Source organism: Salvelinus namaycush, chromosome 31 (assembly GCF_016432855.1).
Source record: "Salvelinus namaycush isolate Seneca chromosome 31, SaNama_1.0, whole genome shotgun sequence".
Lineage (NCBI taxonomy): Eukaryota > Metazoa > Chordata > Actinopteri > Salmoniformes > Salmonidae > Salvelinus > Salvelinus namaycush.
In genome coordinates, this window is record NC_052337.1 from 33128962 (window position 1) to 33148196 (window position 19235).

Sequence of the window (19235 nt, forward strand, 5' to 3'; positions counted from 1 at the left end):
AAAACACAGGATCCGCTTCGGGAGAGTCATATTCCTGGTCGTAATGATAGTGAGTTGACGTTGCTCTTATATTCAGTAGTTCCTCCCGACTGTATGTAATGAAACCTAAGAAACCTAAGAATACCTGGGGTACCAATGTAAGAAATAACACGTAAAAAAACAAAATACTGCATAGTTTCCTAGGAACGCGAAGCGAGGCGGCCATCTGTCGGGTATGTATCCTATTTTGGATGGAATCAAGGCATTAGAAGGCATTAGAATGTACCCGAGGCCACCAAAATAGAGCTACTTTGGCAAAACATTTTGACCCCTGGGGGGGCAAGACAAGTCAATGCTAGTGTTAGGGTACCAATTGTGACAGGTTTGGTATTGAAAAGGCCAGAGTTGGTAAGACTACTTACTGGTTTGGTAGAGAAAAGGCCACTGTCGTAGACCCCCCCCCCGCCGACCCCCGCCGCCTGGCTAACTACTTTTTCCATCTGGCTGGCTCTATGTACGTGTACTTGTGGCTAATTGAGGTAAAATAGTAATTCTGCTCATAGATTATGCACATGTATGAACGACACATTGGCACATCCAGCCCAAAGCAGGAGATTTAAAAAATACTTACTAGTCGCCAAAGTTCCGGAGAATGTCTTTAATATTCTTGATCACCAAGAATATTAAAGACAGAAGGATACTATCAACAAACTACTTGTTGATAAGCAACTGCTTGTTAGGGTAACGCTTAGAATAAGGGTAAGGGTTAGGGTAAGAGTTAAGGTTAGGGCTAGTAGATAGTTAGTTGAAATGTTAGTGATAGTCTGTAGAGCATCTACAGATGGAGTATCCAAATAAAGTGTTACCCATTTATGGCAATCCTCCCTCCCTACAATTTGACGTTTGCGCTGTACAGCAAATCAGCAATCTGTTGGCAAGCTCACCAGACCTGTGTTGATTAACAGTTTGCTGGTCCAATCAGAGGGCGTTCCACTAGCCAATCTGTTGCAAGTTGCTACTGTCTCTGGCTGAGTGGCGAGTAATCCACCGAGACTCTTCCTCAAAATGAGTGGCAAAACGTTATACAAAACCTGGCCAAATCATTTCAAGTCATCAGTCTCAAGTCAAAGTCTAATCCCAAGTCTTGAGGCTCAAACGTGACTCCAGTCAGACTCGAGTCCAAGTCATGTGACTCTAGTCCACACCTCTTGTGGTGGCTGCATCATATAACAGGTATGCTTGTTATCGGTAAACTTGGTATGATCAAAAGAAAATGAAGAGAGAAAAGCAGAGGCTAAATAATAGAGGAAATACTTCTGCAGTCTGATAAAGACATTACGTTGAGAGAAATCCACGTATTGGCAGGACAAAAACCTAAAAGTGAAATTCAAATCTAGGGATTGTTTGGCAGGTGGATAGGAAATCCTGAGTAATAATTCAAAGAAACGATGCCCTGGCACACTGTCTTTGCAAGTACACTTGTTTATTTTGTGCCAACGTTTCAGCCTCGTGGCTCGTCGTCAGAGGTCATATCTGTATTCAAGCTACAACCTTATGAACTGTCAAACTCAGGCAAATGGCCACGAACAATGTAAACACGTGCCATGCATGCACAGAATATTTGCCTAGATTTGTAACCCAGAGACATTTACATCCAGGCTTGAACACTTAACCACTGTGTAATGTATTGCATTGAAAGTTGAGGCACTAAGGCAACAAAATATGCAAAGGTGGATACTTTCTGATATGGGCACTATACATCATATTACACTACCAATGCAATTCTAAAGCAAGGGCTATGGAAAAGTACCATCAATCATACTCAGTTGTAGGAGTGTCCTAAATACCAAGACTGCAATATTCATGTAGTGAACGTTAATGCTTTATTACAACAAGAAAAAAAAAAGGAGTAATCAAACAAGCTCAATTCAAAATCAGGCTAACTTGGTAAATGAATAATCTAAATACCAATAAACGAGCTTTGCGGCAGGCAGCACTGACCATAAAGCAAGCAAAATGGCTGCGATGTATTATTGTTTAAAGGATTGTATACATTTTGAAAACAGCGTTGTATACTAAATATTTATTAGTATAAAAAGCTTGCAGCGGGAATAAATGTCAGCAGACTCGGTACATCAAAACTAGCTTGGCCCCCACCAGCATCTTTTCACTTGCTTTCCAGGAATCCACCATATCAGTAAATATGTGAGTGGCAGTGTAATACTTACAGTCTGTAAGGCTAGCGATCCCAGCAAGAGTAGTAATGGGAACATGAGGCATATCCCCATTCATGCTGAAGATGGGGGTGGGGGAGTCGTGTCGATGCACAGGTAGCTCAATGTCGTCGCTCTCCGACTGTTCCTCACATCTCCCAACCGCTGCAGAACAGAGAGGACTTCATTAGAACAGCCAGCGGCAACGAGACATGGACAATTCACAATATCACACAACGCTCCTCAATGTGCAACACTGCTCAGAAGAGCCGGAGCATGTTAAACCAAAGCCTTGGTGAAAATAGAATCAGGGGCTTTCATATCAAAAGTCAAAGTGATGGAGGAAGAATTCTCAGGGATGAACTAACAGGGCTATATTAATTAGGCACCATTGTTAAGCTACGGCTGAGGGGATTGACACAGATTTGAAAGTAGTGCAACAGGATACAGAGGGTTAAACTGGTTAGTACAAGGTTATACAACTCATATAGCACTCACTGACAACTTTCACTCGGGCAGCAGCTCAAGATTTTACTTGCATTATAAATATGACCTAGGCATATTCCATTATGGAAACAGGAGCAATAGAAACATAAATTAATGAAATCGCATGTGAAGTAAAATAGGCTACTTGTTGTGCGCATGGTGAAATAGGCTCCTCGTTGTGCAGATGGGGAAATAGGCTACTTGTTGTGCAGATGGGAAATAGGCTCCTCGTTGTGCAGATGGGGAAATAGGTTACATGGGGAAATTGGTCAATGGTTGCTAGAGCAAACACACTAGTACAACACATTAGCAGACATGCATCAGTGGGGAGAAGGAATTGAAGAAAACCCGAGTACAGTACTGGTGGTGCCCTTACTCTGACAAGTTCCAGGGGTGTCATCAAAAACAGCCCATACAAAATAGAGTCAGATCCTTTCCTACTGACAATGCAATGGCTTTGAAGCACGCAGATAGTGCTTTTGATTAGGACTGAGTGAACTGCAGAGCATTTAAAAAGTGTGTGCACTTATTGCATTTGGACGGAACACCTCATTATCATTCACTACTATTATCCTTGGCCACCGACAAGACAGCCACTGTCAGAGAAGGCAACAGGAGGAGTAATAATATCCCTTTTGCATGATCAACACCAGACTGACAGTAGAGACCAGGAACGGCAACACATAACAATAGGCCTAGATGACGTGACATGGCACAGGTCTATTATCAGTGGTTACTGGGGTAGTACCGTGATAATCCTAGGAAGAGGTGTGAACCCATGCATGCTTAAATGAAAACAGCTACCCCTTTCCGGCCCCAAATGCTCATGGTCACTCTGAAGCTGTGCTGGTTGGGTAGGAAGGTGGACGAGCAAGCAGCATATAGGATTATCTGGTTTAGGCAATTTCACTGGCGCTGCAGGATCTTCTTGAAAACACTTTATATGTAGTCCCCTATAAAATGTGTCCTACCGCAGAGAAGTTATGATATCTGCCACAGAGGAGAAAACCATGCACACGCTTCAAAAAATATATGCTACTTATTGTTTTTATCTATAAAATGTCTTGCACAACTAACTTCATTCGTTTTTATTACTTTACGATCAAACCATGTAAACGTCCTGACGCGCGAGTGGAGAAGGACCGTCTCATTTCAAACAAGCGCACCTCCGTCCTCATCCACCGGCTCTCTTCGATTACCTTTGACCTTTTTCAAAATGAGGCGAGAGAGGTCGGAGAGAGGACGCAGAAGATGAGCAAATCCAATTGAGAAAAGGCCCCTGTCTGTGTGTGCACGTTTGTCTACAACAAAGCCGTTAGCAATGACTTTAATGTAATTACAAGTCTTCTGGTAGATGGAAAGGCTTTCCAAAAAACCTTCTCAATCACGAGTGCTACAGAAACATCGCTTACCAAACAACCGTCTCAGGTTGGTGTACAGTTGAATTAAAGGGCAACTACACCCAAAAACAACATTTCTTAAATTGTTGTGGTCTTCTGATGTGATTGAAGCATTGTTGTGCACTAAGAACATCCTTTTATTTTTTAAATGTGATTTTGAGAGCGGAAACTGAAACCTGGAAAAATAAAACAGAAAACGGAATTTGGAGCAAGAAAATTACGGAATCAGGCAACAAAAAAAATCTGATATGCTCCCTAACTGTGAATTTGCAGCTAGCTACTGGGCAATTCCATGGTAATTGAATTCCATTTAAATTGTATGTCAAACAAAAACTATTGATTTCAAAGTTTAACAAAATCATAGAACTCTCTGCACAAGGAGTACTTTTAACAAATTACACTGAACATTTGACAAAAACACATTTACTGGAAGAACTGTGCAGATGAAAAGTTTGGTAACAGATTTCCTTAAAATCTCCCTCAGATTATGTGCCCATGTTTTCCAAGAACATGTCAAATATCTGTTCTGAATTAAGCTCCGAAGTAAGATTCAACGATGTCTGCAGAAAGAATGGGGTGTCCGCTATAACATGACACAATGGCTTTCAAAAAATCTCCTTTGGTTATTGAACTAGAGTAAGTGAACTGGATTTACACACGGTAACGGAATTGCGGTAACAGAATGTCATCATGTGTCCCTGATCTGCACTACAAAGAAATCAAGGCTGTCCCCAACTAAAAAAAAATCTTGGTCGACCAAAAGTAGTCTGTTCTTTCGACCAATTGATAGGGTATTTTTCCATATAAAATCAACTATATTCACTGAGCTTGTCTGATACTTTAAACACACCATTTGATTAAATAATTAAGACACACAAATGACTTGAGGGAGCCAGCGCATGCCTGTGACTGGCACACGTTGCCTCGCTCTCCTCCCCGCTGCAGTGAGCAGGTACAGCAACAGTGTTTATTGGCTGTCCGTGGTGCTGAAGCTGCAACATAATTACAGCCATTCCTAGTTAATTTAAAAAAAACTTTTTCTCTGACTGAAAAGTTATTACCAAATTCCCTAATTTGTTTATGAAAAACATTACCTATTCCTTCAACCCTTGATCTCTGTACGTGACACATGAATGCATCGCATGCACATATGCAATAGGTCTAGCTCTATTGTCCATCATAATCACTTCAATAAATGGGTTATAACAAACTCCAACACCGTAACACGTGACATGCAGAGGACGTGAAAAAGAAACTCGAAATGGGGTAATGTTTACTGGTTGCTCAGGAGGGAAAGGGGAAGTCCGATGTATGGAAGACATTTGACAGTTGCGGAAGCCACTGGAGATCAAGAAAAAGAAGGAGGGTATAGGAGCAAGCACTGCGCGTGTGCCAAACATGTGCGGTTAGAAAAAAATATTTGTACAAATCTGACGGGTTGGAACAGTGTAAATAATGCTAAATAAATTACGTGTACCATAGAGTCTGTTCTAACGGGGATTTTTTAAATTCAATTATTACTGCAAAGACTAAAAACAGTTGCATGCATCCGTGAATGCAATTGCTGACGTGTTGCAGTTTATTTATTGTTTTGGCTAATTATTCGAGAAACCCTTTGTTATATCATTTGTAAACTAAAATACTTGATTGCATTTCAAAACATGAATGACTTGTATGGTGGTTATACAAGGCTACTATACTAAGACTACTATTACATTACAATCAGGGCATAAAATAAATGTTTTGGTCCACCAGCCCCGCTAAAATTACACCAAGAAAACGCAAACAAAAAAAATTGATGAGCATGCTTTGTAATGTTTCTAAAACAATAAATGTATTACTAATAAGAAGTAATGTGTGTATACTGATACATTTTATTTTTTTGACCCAAGACTTTTAACTAAAATATCCCAGAGAAATGTTCAGGGAGGTTACCGTGGTAGCACAACTTGAGTCATGTTTGTGCCTGTGAGATTGAGTCTGACTATTACAAGCATTGTCTTCTATTCCCTAGCAGTTGATCTCAAACATAGAGAAACAACCTAGATTGTGAACAAACAATGTAAATAGCCAAGAAACACAAGGACAAAGTCTCACTTCAGTAGACTTTCCTTTCAAGTAAATTAGACCAACTTTTATGCCTGTGCGTAGCGCTTCCGAAAATGAACATTTCACTTAGTTCTTCACGTGCTTTATAGATCGGCAGGTAAGGGTGCTCTCGAGTGGCTAGATGTTCTTTACCATTCGGCCATCAGATTTGCCACAAATGCTCCTTATAGGACACAACACCGCACTCTATACTCCTCCGTAAACTGGTCATCTCTGTATACCCGGCACAAAACCCACTGGTTGATGCTCATTTATAAAACCCTCTTAGGCCTCACTCCTCCCTATCTGAGATATCTACTGCGGCCCTCATCCTCCACATACAACACCAGCGACTGGAACAAGCTGCAAAAAACACTCAAACCGGACAGTTTTATCGCAATCTCTTCATTCAAAGACTCAGTCATGGACACTCTTACTGACAGTTGTGGCTGCTTCGCGTGATATATTGTTGCCTCTGCCTTTTTGCCCTTTGTGCTGTTGTCTGTGCCAAATAATGTTTGTACATTGTTTTGTGCTGCTACCATGTTGTTGTCATGTTGTGTTGCTACCATGCTGTGTTGTCATGTGTTGCTGCCATGCTATGTTGTTGTCTTAGGTCTCTCTTTATGTAGTGTTGTGGTGTCTCTCTTGTCGTGATGTGTGTTTTGTTCTATATTTTTATTTATTTTTTATCCCAGCCCCAGCATTGCAGCGTGAGGTGGAATAGGCTATATAGGATTTGTAGTTCTTTGATTTCGTGCGATTAATTTACCAGCTATGAAACTAAACAACGGAAATACTTTGAAAACAGCTACTGCAGCATTTATTTTACTATAAATGTGATCACACTTGAATATTTTTATCCACAAATGTGAGTGAAATGCTCACACTGTGGAGCCCTGACCACCGGCCAACGTGGCTGGTGAAATAGACATCTTACCCACCAATGCCAAAATCTACCTGCATTTGGCGGGTGTTAATTATAGGCCCCGATTACAATATGGTAATCTTTCTGACCGTTTGGAACAGTGTAAACAGCACTAAGTAAATTAAAAGCAGCCTATACCAGAGATATAAATCCTAGCAAAGAGTTGTTTTTTTAACTTGTGAAATTGCTTTTGCGTGTTGCAGTGGCGTAAGGCTTGGAGCTCACGGAATCAGTAGGCTATTAAACAAACTCAAACATGCAACAGAAGCAGAATCTGTCTTATTTCTGTAGATATATATGGTTGATTTATAAAGCCAGGCACATTTAACAGATAGGCTATTGATTATAGACCTAATTAAGTTGGGGTTTCCTCTCTCCTCAATTTTCTTAGACAATTAAATCTCCTCACTCCGCTGCTGCCTCCGCCGCATTGTTCTCAACACCAATATGCTGGTTAACTTTGCTATTATGCACATAGCAACATGGTCTTGGAAAAGGCGCCCCATTCAACAGCCCACTGAAGATTGTTTCAGAACCGCAGACATCAACCGCTATCCAATGCGAGGAAAACCGCATTCATTATAAAATATATATTTTTTTTTATTAGTGTTGCACCATTGTTCTTAAATAATATAACCATATACAATTTCAGTAGCATATGTCAGAGCGATGGACTGTGCCATCCCCGTGGCCTCAGCAATGGATTAGTCCACTGAAACAGGCATAAATCAGACGGCTGTCTAGTGCGCCGTGAAAAATATATGTATATTTATGATTGCTTGACTAAAGAAATCTCAGTCGACCAACAGCCTATCGACCAAACAATCAACCAGTCAACTAAACGGGGTCAGCCCTAACAAACGCATAAATATGAATGTCATTCTCTTCATGGTATAAATATGCAATATACTCCTTTGCATATTTGGGTATTATTCTACACAATGGCTATCATTCTAATGAGCTCTGCACCCAAACAAGACCAAATTTGTTTGGTTCTGGCCGTACCAAATCTGAACCAATCACAAAGATGTCTATGTTTAACAAGTTTGGACATCCAAGTGCAGCACAGTAGAGCTCAGTAGAGTACAGTACAGCACAGAACAGTAGAGCTCAGTAGAGTACAGTACAGCACAGAACAGTAGAACTCAGTAGAGTACAGTACAGCACAGAACAGTAGAACTCAGTAGAGTACAGCACAGAACAGTAGAACTCAGTAGAGTACAGTACAGCACAGAACAGTAGAACTCAGTAGAGTACAGCACAGAACAGTAGAGCTCAGTACAATACAGTAAAGTATAGTTCAGTACTGTAGAGTACAGTACAGTTCAGTAGATTTTAGTGTACTCTACTGTGTACTGTACTGAACTCCTGTGTTGTACTGAACTATACTCTACTTTTCTTTACTCTACTGTCCGAACTTGTGAACCCAACTGTGGTTTGTGACTACTATGATTTTCTATTGTAGACAACTCAATTGCAAAAATTACATTACCACATTTTCTGAAATTCCGTTACTGATTTGGTAACAGATTTTTTTTTTTATCACTTCATAATTCATAACCAAAATTGATATCAGTAAAAACTAGAGGCCGACCCGATTAAATCGGCATGGCCGATTAATTAGGGCCGATTTCAAGCTTTCATAACAATCGGTAATCGGCATTTTTGGATGCCGATTACGGCTAATTACATTGCAATCCACGTGTTACGCGAGTGCAGCAAGGAGCCATGGTAAGTTGCTTGCTAGAATGAAACTTATTTTATAACAAACAATCAATCTTAACATAATCACTAGTTACCTACACATGGTTGATGATATTACTAGTTTAACTAGCTTGTCCTGCGTTGCATATAATTAATGCGGTGCCTGTTAATTTATCATCGAATCACAGCCTACTTCGCCAAACGGGCGATGATTTAACAAAAGCGCATTCGCAAAAAAAGCACAATCGTTGCACTAATGTACCTAACCATAAACATCAATGCCTTTCTTAAAATCAATACACAAGTATATTTTTTAAAACACGCATATTTAGTTAAAAGAAAATCATGTTAGCAGGCAATATTAACTAGGGAAATTGTGTCACTTCTCTTCGTTCAGTGCAGGTAGTCAGGGAATATGAAGCAGTTTGGGTCGCCAGGCTCGTTGTGAACTGTGTGAAGACCATTTATTCCTAACAAAGACCGTAATTCATTTGCCAGAATTTTACACAATTATGACATAACATTGAAGGTTGTGCAATGTAACAGCAATATTTAGACTTAGGGTTGCCACCCGTTAGATAAAATACGGAACGGTTCCGTATTTCACTGAAAGAATAAACATTTTGTTTACGAAATGATAGTTTCCGGATTTGACCATATTAATGACCCAAGGCTCGTATTTCTGTGTGTTTATTATATTATAATTAAGTCTATGATTTGATATTTGATATAGCAGTCTGACTGAGCGGTAGTAGGCAGCAGCAGGCTCGTAAGCATTCATTCAAACAGCACTTTCCTGCGTTTGCCAGCAGCTCTTCGCAATGCTTGAAGCACAGCGCTGTTTATGACTTCAAGCCTGTCAACTCCCGAGATTAGGCTAAGAACATCCAAAAGTCAAAGGGTATGTGAAATACAAATGGTATAGAGCGAAATAGTCCTATAATAACTACAACCTAAAACTTCTTAACTGGGAATATAGAAGACTCATGTTAAAAAGAACCACCAGCTTTCATATGTTCTCATGTTCTGAGCAAGGAACTTAAACGGTAGGTTTTTACAAGGCACATATTGCACTTAACACTGTTTTTGCATTATTGCAACATGTTTCATAATTTATTTGAGACTAAATTGATTTTATTTGTGTATTATATTAAGTTAAAATAAAAGTGTTAATTCAGTATTGTTGTAATTGTCATTATTACAAATATATATAAAAAATGTAAAAACGTCAGATTAATAGGTATTGGCTTTTTTTGGTCTTCCAATAATCTGTATCGGCGTTGAAAAATCATAAATCTGTCGACCTCTATTAAAAACACTAACAAATTGATAGGTCTACCTTTACTTGTTACTTGTGTGAACTTTCATTATCCTCCCTCCTCATAAGAGAGAGACATTTTTAAATATCTTTAATATGTGGGTTTTTGGTAACGGAATTTCAAGGCACAAGGCAATGTTTCTTAAACTTACAGAAGGCAGAAAAATGTATCCAAATATAAGTGTTGATATTAGTTGGCAGAGATCTTTACTTCAACATTTATGTTTTGATGCATTTCTAATACCGTTTAAGACTTTCTGATAGATGTTTTCTAAAACCCCTTTTCCACCAGTTTGACCAGAAAAAAAATGATCTGTCATTTGACAACCAATTTGATATGCTCCTATGAACTTCACATGTTGGTGCTCATGGGAAATGACCTACTACTATAGTTGTTTACTATTATTTTAATGTTTATTTCTTTCTGGTCGATAACCATCATTCAAGCAGTAACATTCCCCCATAATCAACTAGTCTATACAAAACTTTTACACCTACTTTAATACAACTACATTTGCCGTGAATACAGCAGACCTGCAGCCTGTATGTGTAGACTAAAATATGTTGGTAAATGAAAAGCAAACGCTGTAAACAAATTTCAGTCATTTGGGATAGCCACGACATTTTCCACAAATAATGGGTCATTTAGCTTGCTCATGTACTTGGTAGATGAATTCGATAACATTGAAAAAGTAGCTATACTCAAGTTAAGATAGACACTGTATCCGTGCATTAAGTGCTAGCTTGTAGCGAGCAACATACTATGTTCCCATTAGCAAGCAAGTCCTCTTCCCGGCCGCATTTTAGATGGGTGATCTTTGCCATCATTTGCATGCACTACTAAGTAAACATGGTGCATAAATAATGAGGTTGCTAATTTAGCTACGGTGTGCACACAAGCTTTATTAGGTAACTACCTAGCACTAGCTGCAGAATTAAATATTTAATATATTATAATAACATATATAATACATGACATTTAGCAGACGTTTTTACCCAAAGCGACTTACTATTATTACATGTGCATACATTTTATGTATGGTGGTCCAGGGAATCAAACCCACTACCCAGGCCTTACAAGCGCTATGCTCGACCAACTGAGCTACATGCCTAGCATTGGCCAAATTAGCCATCTAGCTAGCAAAGTTGAATGGTGCTGAATTGTATTTCTGCTTTATCCCAGTGATGCTTAACCATCTAGCTAGCTAGTTACCACCTTGACAGAATCCGACTTCTGTTCATTTCTTCTCTCTAGTCGGAACGGTGCTATGCCGGAATGTGGACAGCCAGAGCCCAGTGCGGTGTATTGCTTGGAAAACCAACCTCAATCCAAGGATGGAATATGTCACTGTACTCCTAATTATCCCGAAATGGTGAATGGTGAATCGAGAAGATTGGAATACTGCTAGTTTTTTAATTAAACTGCCGTTTTTGGCAGCATGCTCGGCTAGCAAATGCTATAGTAGCCCATTAGATTCCATGAAAATGCAACGCCTAGCATTGGGATGAGTAGCTACTGGAAGTGTTGTCAAATCCAATGGGCTGCTTTAGCATTTGCTAGCATGCTGACGAAAATGGCAGTTTAACTAAAAACGAGCAGAATTTCAGACTTCTCAGTGTATCATTTTGAATAATGGGATAATTAGGAGTACAGCGCCCTCTCCCATCCCTGGATTTTAGGTACATTGCCCGAGCCATATTTCGCACCGTCTCCACTGTGTTCTGATCACGGCTGCCTACCATTCAGACCTTACAGGGAAGATCTAATTACAGTGACCGTACGGTCTGAATCTTTAGACTAGTTACAACCTAACCTAGTCAGTTACCTCATTCACCAGCACCAATTTACCGAGCAGTGCAAAATAGTAAAATCTAGATAATGAGAGCTGACTTGCTAATGTTGCTGGCTTAGTCAGTTGAGAGGGCCTTCTAAGCATCATTTTCTAGTCAGGAGGCTAAACATTGTCAGCAACAGAGACTTGCTCCTTGAGTAATGTTAGCTGGATGTGTACATAGTTAGTTAGCTCATCTATAGTATAACTATGATCACCTAGATTGAAGGATAACCGTTTGACAAGCTGGATTCATGATTACAGACATGATTATTCTCTCTGCTGCTCTGGCTGACAACATAGCCGCACATCTGTCTCTCTCGCTCTCTCTGGCAACACAGTAATTGGTCAGATACAGTAGGTTGCTAATTGCTCATCCAACACCAACTTTCTTTTCATCAACTACGCAATAGTCTAACATAGTCCTGATTTATTCATGTTTGTGTTTTACAATAACCCAGTTTTTCACATCCCTTTTCCTGATGATCTAGCAAGCTTTCCTAGCAAGGTGGCTATATTTATTGGCTTTATCAAGTTACATTAATATCTACAACATTGGATAGATTGCTAATTTCCCTGTAAACAAATGAATCTAAGTTGGTTGAAGTTGCCAATCCAATGCAAAAGGAATAACTAAAGGTATATTTAACATGTTATCAACTAGACAAGGGGTGGTCTCATCACAAATTATTATGTTAAATCTCTGTGGTGTATCTGATGATTCAATTTGATAGATTGTAGCTAGCTAGATAACTTGGTGGATAATAAAGCTGCAGCTATTACTTTATAAGCGATTAGGTCAATTATGCTTAATGTGTACAATTTGGTAGCCTCTAAACGGTGAATAGCAAGCTTGCACAGTTTATTAGGCAAACGTTTAAACCAGTTTAGTTGACATTGCAAAAAAATATACTAGCCACTAGCTAGTGTGTAGCATTGGATAGCAAGAGCCTATTTCTCAGAACATCTGACTCCAGGATAAAATGTCAGAAAACATTACCCTGCTGAGAAAACATTGAAGTTGCACTTGTTAGCTATTTAGACAAAAAACTAACAAGTAACGTTAACTAGCTAGGTAACGCTACGCACATACTGTAGCAGCTAGTTAGCTATATTATTCTAACCCTTGATACCTAACAAAAGTTAGCTATGGCTAGCTAGTTAACGTTAGCTACCGAGACTGCAACCGAATCCATGTTTGCTTTGACTCGCCCACACATAATCATTCCTTTGCAACCGTATGACCATCCCTTTTGGTTTGTTATCATGATTGCGCGTGCGGATTATGATTTTATTTTCAGTTTCAATGGCCTACATCGGCCTATTAGCTTGCTAACTGGACCTCGGACTCGCCTGAGGAAGCGTAACCCCGACCCGACGCCTATATGAGCGGATACAAGGCAACATAAATGTTAAAAACACATATCGGTGCATTCCACAACGTCTATCCAGTTTCACTGAATATAAACAACACCAGTGTAGCCAATCGGAATTGTTTTGTTATGGTACTCCTAAATCTATATTGTACAATCATATTTACCTCTGGATGTGTTGATAAAAAGAAATGGTTGCAAGGGGGTTGGATCCGTGTCTCTAGCTCCCTCTCCGTTCTATCGCTCGAACAGCTCCTCCGAGTAATAATATAACAACAATAATCCGGTTCGGGAGGGTTCGTTCTTCCTTCTCACTGCAAACATCTATGCTTGGAGAGGGGCAAACATTCCCATAACCAGTCCTTGCACCGGTTTATCCCCAACACCGGCAGAAGATGAGTTTAAATTCCAACGGGTTTCGGAAAACAATCAAATGTGAAAAACAGAAATACTATTGACGCGGTGATAAAAGGGATCCACTCAGACTCTCCTCCTTCTCTTGCAGAACAAAATGCCGACCGGAAGAACTGCTGCAGGAATAACTCCCTCCACCGGCGCCAAACCAACTAGCAGGAGCAACCATAGCCAGCAACCCAGTTACTCCCGCCGCTTTCTGCATTACTACTGTACACCGATACCATCCATTCCACACAGCTACTGTAAATATTTTGGAGGACGAGGTCATCCTTGAGTATGCAACCAGCTAAACCAATGTAAGCTGTTAATAAAATAAAACTAACATAATGATAATTCAAATACATACATAGTAGTTGTGTATGAATTGCATTATTTGATGTAAAACTTTTTTTTAAAGACATTTGGAATCTGGGCTGACATGAAAACCTATCAGTGCTTGGCTCAACAACCATCAACAAAAACTCTCACACACACACACAGAGAACAGTTACTTTATGGAGGTTCTCTAAAAAAATAGAAGCATGATGACCACCATGGTAGCAGAGAATTCCAGATATGTTGGTGTTGTCTCCTGCTGCATGCACCCACAAGCACCCACTTTCACTCTTACCTTTGATTGGCAGGTAGGTAGTTCAAGTAAGACCGAACACTGCATTCTACCTATGATAAATAATTAACAATAAGAAAGTTAATTTAATAAGCATAACATTGATGGAAATAGGGAAAATGGCAAAGGAGTCAACAGACATGAATCTATCAAGGTATTAACATGCCCAAACAACAAGAGCTCTTGATCTCTCTTGTGGAAGAAAGCGAAAGTGTGCGAACTGACATAATTGATTGAACAGGTCTGATTTATGAAAATCAATAAACAAATAAATACTTTTACTTTCTGTCTTACCTTTATTTGATTTCTTCCTCACGCTTGGCATCCCATTAACATGGATGGGCCTGCTGTGAATACAGTTAGCTAGAGAGCTGGCAAAAATGTCTCCCAGTAAGATCGTTATTAGCTAACTTTAGCTAACGCGTTAGCTAGCAAGTAAGCAGAGAACGGACTTCTTTTTATTTAACGTTTAACAAATGGACATTGAGAGCAAGTAACAAAGTTCATTCATAATTTATCCGCAAAACAATTTTGCAACCAGATACAGATAGCTAACTAGTTTTAAACTGTTTAGGCGCTAGCTAGCCTGGCCAGTAGCCACTGTCAGATTGTTGTCCTCGCGATAATTCTATTAAGGGAAGGATGTTGTTGAAAAAGTCGCGCTCTTCGATTTTCGGTGGAGTCTGACATAATTCTCGTTGCCAACCAAAGTTTCAGCAACAGCATCTCCTGAGGCTTCGCCTTTTCCTCTCTGGTTTCAACTATATAACGCTACCATATAAAAACACAAGTTGAAATATGGTAAATTTCATGTAAGTATGAATGGTTTTATCTGATTTTACCTTCTGCAGGTGCTTTGTCAGCCAGAGTATCGGCCAGAGTTGGGTCAACATTTGAATTAAATGCCAGCTATGATAAAGTCTACATACCGGTAGATATTTAACTATAGTATGTAGATGGCCTGCCCTGCTCCTTTATTTCTGTGTATCTACACCTTTGACAAGAAAACACCAATGTTGAATTTTGATCTCATATTTCTTGTGACATTGCTATCACCGGCCCATACCCATTATTGACTTGAAATAGCCTACAGTAGTACCATTATGTTGTTTCGGTAAAGGTTCATAATAGGAATGAAAAACCCAGGGGTGCTAGTGGTGTCCCCCAAAGTTATCACCACAGATGAAAGGGAGAAGTTTGCATTAAGTGCTGCTCAAATCTCACCACAAGATGGCAGCAAATGTCCACAAACGATTCAGCTTGCTTTCCCTAGAACAGTTTCATTTTATTTTTGTATTTAACCTTTAATTAACTAGGCAAGTTAGTTAAGAACAAATTCTTATTTACAATGATGGCCTACCCCAGCCAAACCCTAACGACACTGGGCCAATTGTGCGTCGCCCTATGGGACTCCCAATCACCACCAGTTGTGATACAGCTTGGAATCAAACCAGGGTCTGTAGTGACACCTCTAGTACTGAGATGCAGTGCCTTAGCCCCCTCTTTATTCTCCCGAGTGGCGCAGCGGTCTATCTCCTTTCTCTTTCAAACTCCCTTTTATTTTGCCAGAAAAGTCACATTGATATAAATAATCTACTTTTTTTTCTTACATCCATCAAAAATATTATTTGATCTTTTTACATACCTATCTATGCCACTAGATTATTCAGTGTATGATCATCATTACATTACTAGTACATTACTATTACATAACAGTATATTACATTAGCCTATTAAAGCCACAGTCTGTACGTGTCCGGTCATTTCAACTAATGAAATATACCCCTTGATTGAAAAGAACATGACATGTAGTTCATACCATAGTACAACTGTCTTTATTATCTCATCATAACCAATTCAAATCAAGACCTAGGCCTATTACTCCATTAGTATGGCTGTATTGTCATATTCTGTGCTGTGTAAGATGATATCCACAGTTATAATTTATATAACAAATGTTATGTAACTGTTTATTACTGTATGTGTGTCATTGAATACAAATAACCCAAATCAAACCCTGATTCCTTTAAAACATTTATTCAAAATTGTGTTCACCAAAGAAAAATCTCACAGTCTATTTCCTTTTTCACCACAAATGATGCATTTACAGAAAGTGAACAACAATATCAGAAAACATAAAGGGAAAAAAAGAAAATCACAGTTTCTATTTGAGTTAGTTCACACATGCTGTTATTTATCACACACTGTGTTCCTTGATTTAACTTTCCAAGGCTTTGGAGTGGCATTTCAGCCCTGAAAATGAATGTCTTTCAACATTTAGATTAAAGAAAACACATTCAAGTAAACAATTATCAAGTTAACTGTATTCTATAGTTCATTTACACAATAGTTTCATACAATCTCTCTACAGTCAAAAAAATCTTATACACCTGCTATGTTAACAGAATTATATACTAAATAGTGAAGGATATTTCAAATACTAATTTGTCTTAGGGCCGGCTACAAAATAGTGATAACAATGGGATTGTTGGATACATCTCATATACATTTTAACAATATTGTCAGCATCACAGCACCACCTTCCCAAATTGTTTCAATCCTAATAAGGTAAAAAGAAAATTGGAGTTGTCATATTGACAGCATGAAAAAAGGGAAAATAATAAATAACAATCCTCAAGTGCTGTGTATTTTTTATTTCAATTACTCTTTATTGAACCCACGATAAGAAGTTGTTTGTATTTCCACAGAAGCCATTTACACTACATGGCCAAAAGTATGTGGACATGTGCTCGTCGAACATCTCAGTCCAAAATCATGGGCATTAATATGGAGTTGGTGCCCCCTTTGCTGCTATGGGGAGGCTTTCCACTAGATGTTGGAATATTGCTGCGGGGACTTGCTTCCATTCAGCCACGACAGCATTTGTGAGGTTAGGCACTAATGTTGGGCGATTAGGCCTGGCTCACAGTCAGCGTTCCAATTCATCCCATAGGTGTTCGATGGGGTTGAGGTCAGGGCTCTGTGCAAGCCAGTCAAGTTCTTCCACACTGATCTCGACAAACCATTTCTGTTTGGACCTCGCTTAGTGCACGGGGAGCATTTTCATGCCGAAACAGGAAAGGACCTTCCCTAAACTGTTGCCACAAAGTTGGAAGCACAGAATCGTCTACAATGTCATTGTATGATGTAGCATTAAGATTTACCTTCACTGGAACTAAGGGGCCTAGCCCGAACCATGAAAAACAGCCCCAGACCATTATTCTTCCACCATCAAACTTAATAGTTGGCGCTATGCATTCATGCAGGTAGCGTTCTCCAGGCAGGTAGCGTTCTCCAAACCCAGATTCATCAGTCGGACTGCCAGATGGGGAAGCGTGATTCATCACTCCAGAGAACGCGGTTTCCACTGCTCCAGAGGCCAATGGCAGCGAGCTTTACACCACTCCAGCCAATGCTTGCCATTGCGCATGGTGAGCTTAGGCTTGTGTGCGGCTGCTCGGCCATGAAAACTAATTTCATGAAGCTCCTGACGAACAATTCACGTGATGACGTTACTTCCAGAGGCAATTTGGAACTTGGTAGTGAGTGTTGCAACCAAGGACAGGCGATTTTTACGTGCTACGCGCTTCAGCACTTGCCGGTCCCATTCTGTGAGCTTGTGTGGCATACCACTTCACAATAACAGCGTTTACAGTTGACCGGGGCAGCTCTAGTGTAACAGTATAACTTTAAACCGTCCCCTCGCCCCGACACGGGCGCGAACCAGGGACCCTCTGCACACATCAACAACTGACACCCACGAAGCGTCGTTACCCATCGCTCCACAAAAGCCACGGCCCTTGCAGAGCAAGGTGCAACACTACTTCTAGGTTTCAGAGCAAGTGACGTAACTGATTGAAACGCTAGTAGCGCGTACCCGCTAACTAGCTAGCCATTTCACATCCGTTACACTCACCCCCCTTTCAACCTCCTCCTTTTCCGCAGCAACCAGTGATCCGGGTCAACAGCATCAATGTAACAGTATAACTTTAAACCGTCCCCTCGCCCCGACACGGGCGCGAACCAGGGACCCTCTGCACACATCAACGACGGTCGCCCACGAAGCATCGTTACCCATCGCTCCACAAAGGCCACGGCCCTTGCAGAGCAAGGTGCAACACTACTTCTAGGTTTCAGAGCAAGTGACGTAACTGATTGAAACGCTAGTAGCGCGTACCCGCTAACTAGCTAGCCATTTCACATCCGTTACACTAGCAGGACAGAAATTTGACAAACTGACTTGTTGGAAAGGTGGCATCCTATGATGGTGACACATTGAAAGTCACTGAGCTCTTCAGTATGGCCATTATACTGCCAATTTTTGTCTATGGAAATTGCATGGGTGTGTGCTCGATGTTATACACCTGTCAGCAACGGGTGTCGCTAAAATATCCTAATTTGAAGGGGTGACCACATACTTTTGGCCATGTAGTGTATATTAGGGCCTAATTTCATTAGTATCAAATGAAATGTGTTCTCTGTTGCATTTTGTGAAGGATATCGCTTGTCCAGTCATTCAAACATATGTTGTCTTTCGATCTTTTTACAAAACACCTTTCTGACATCAACACCCTCATCAACTTCCTCCTTACTTATACCATTATACCATGTACTTATTCTAGGCCAAGATGACTTAACTCAACACAGAAATAGCCAGAAAAACCACAAAAACAGGAAGCCTATCTATCTTGTAGAGCGGCAGCAGATGTAAGCAATTTGATTGGGCCACTTCAGGGAGATAATTATTTGTTTGTTTGTAAAAGGGACTTTATGAATGACAAAATAACAAAGGAAAGGAAATATGGAACAGTGGCAATAACTGGAAAAATATGACAAAGAATTAAAAATAAAACTGAACCAAAATGTGTATATATGTGTGTGAGCATTGAG

At 39.9% G+C, this 19235-nt stretch overlaps 1 protein-coding gene across 1 annotated transcript in view; it reads right to left on the reverse strand.

Moving 5' to 3' along the window:
- Positions 1-13757, reverse strand: part of LOC120025799 (nipped-B-like protein) — a 50787-nt gene extending 37030 nt beyond the window's left edge. Inside the window, exons 1-2 of the mRNA XM_038970460.1 lie at positions 13489-13757; positions 2208-2357 (exon numbers count right to left, since the gene is read on the reverse strand). Of these exons, the coding sequence (XP_038826388.1) occupies positions 2208-2271 (64 nt within the window). The 5' untranslated portion in view covers positions 2272-2357; positions 13489-13757. The remainder of the gene's footprint in view (positions 1-2207; positions 2358-13488) is intronic.
- Positions 13758-19235: the final 5478 nt, after the last annotated feature.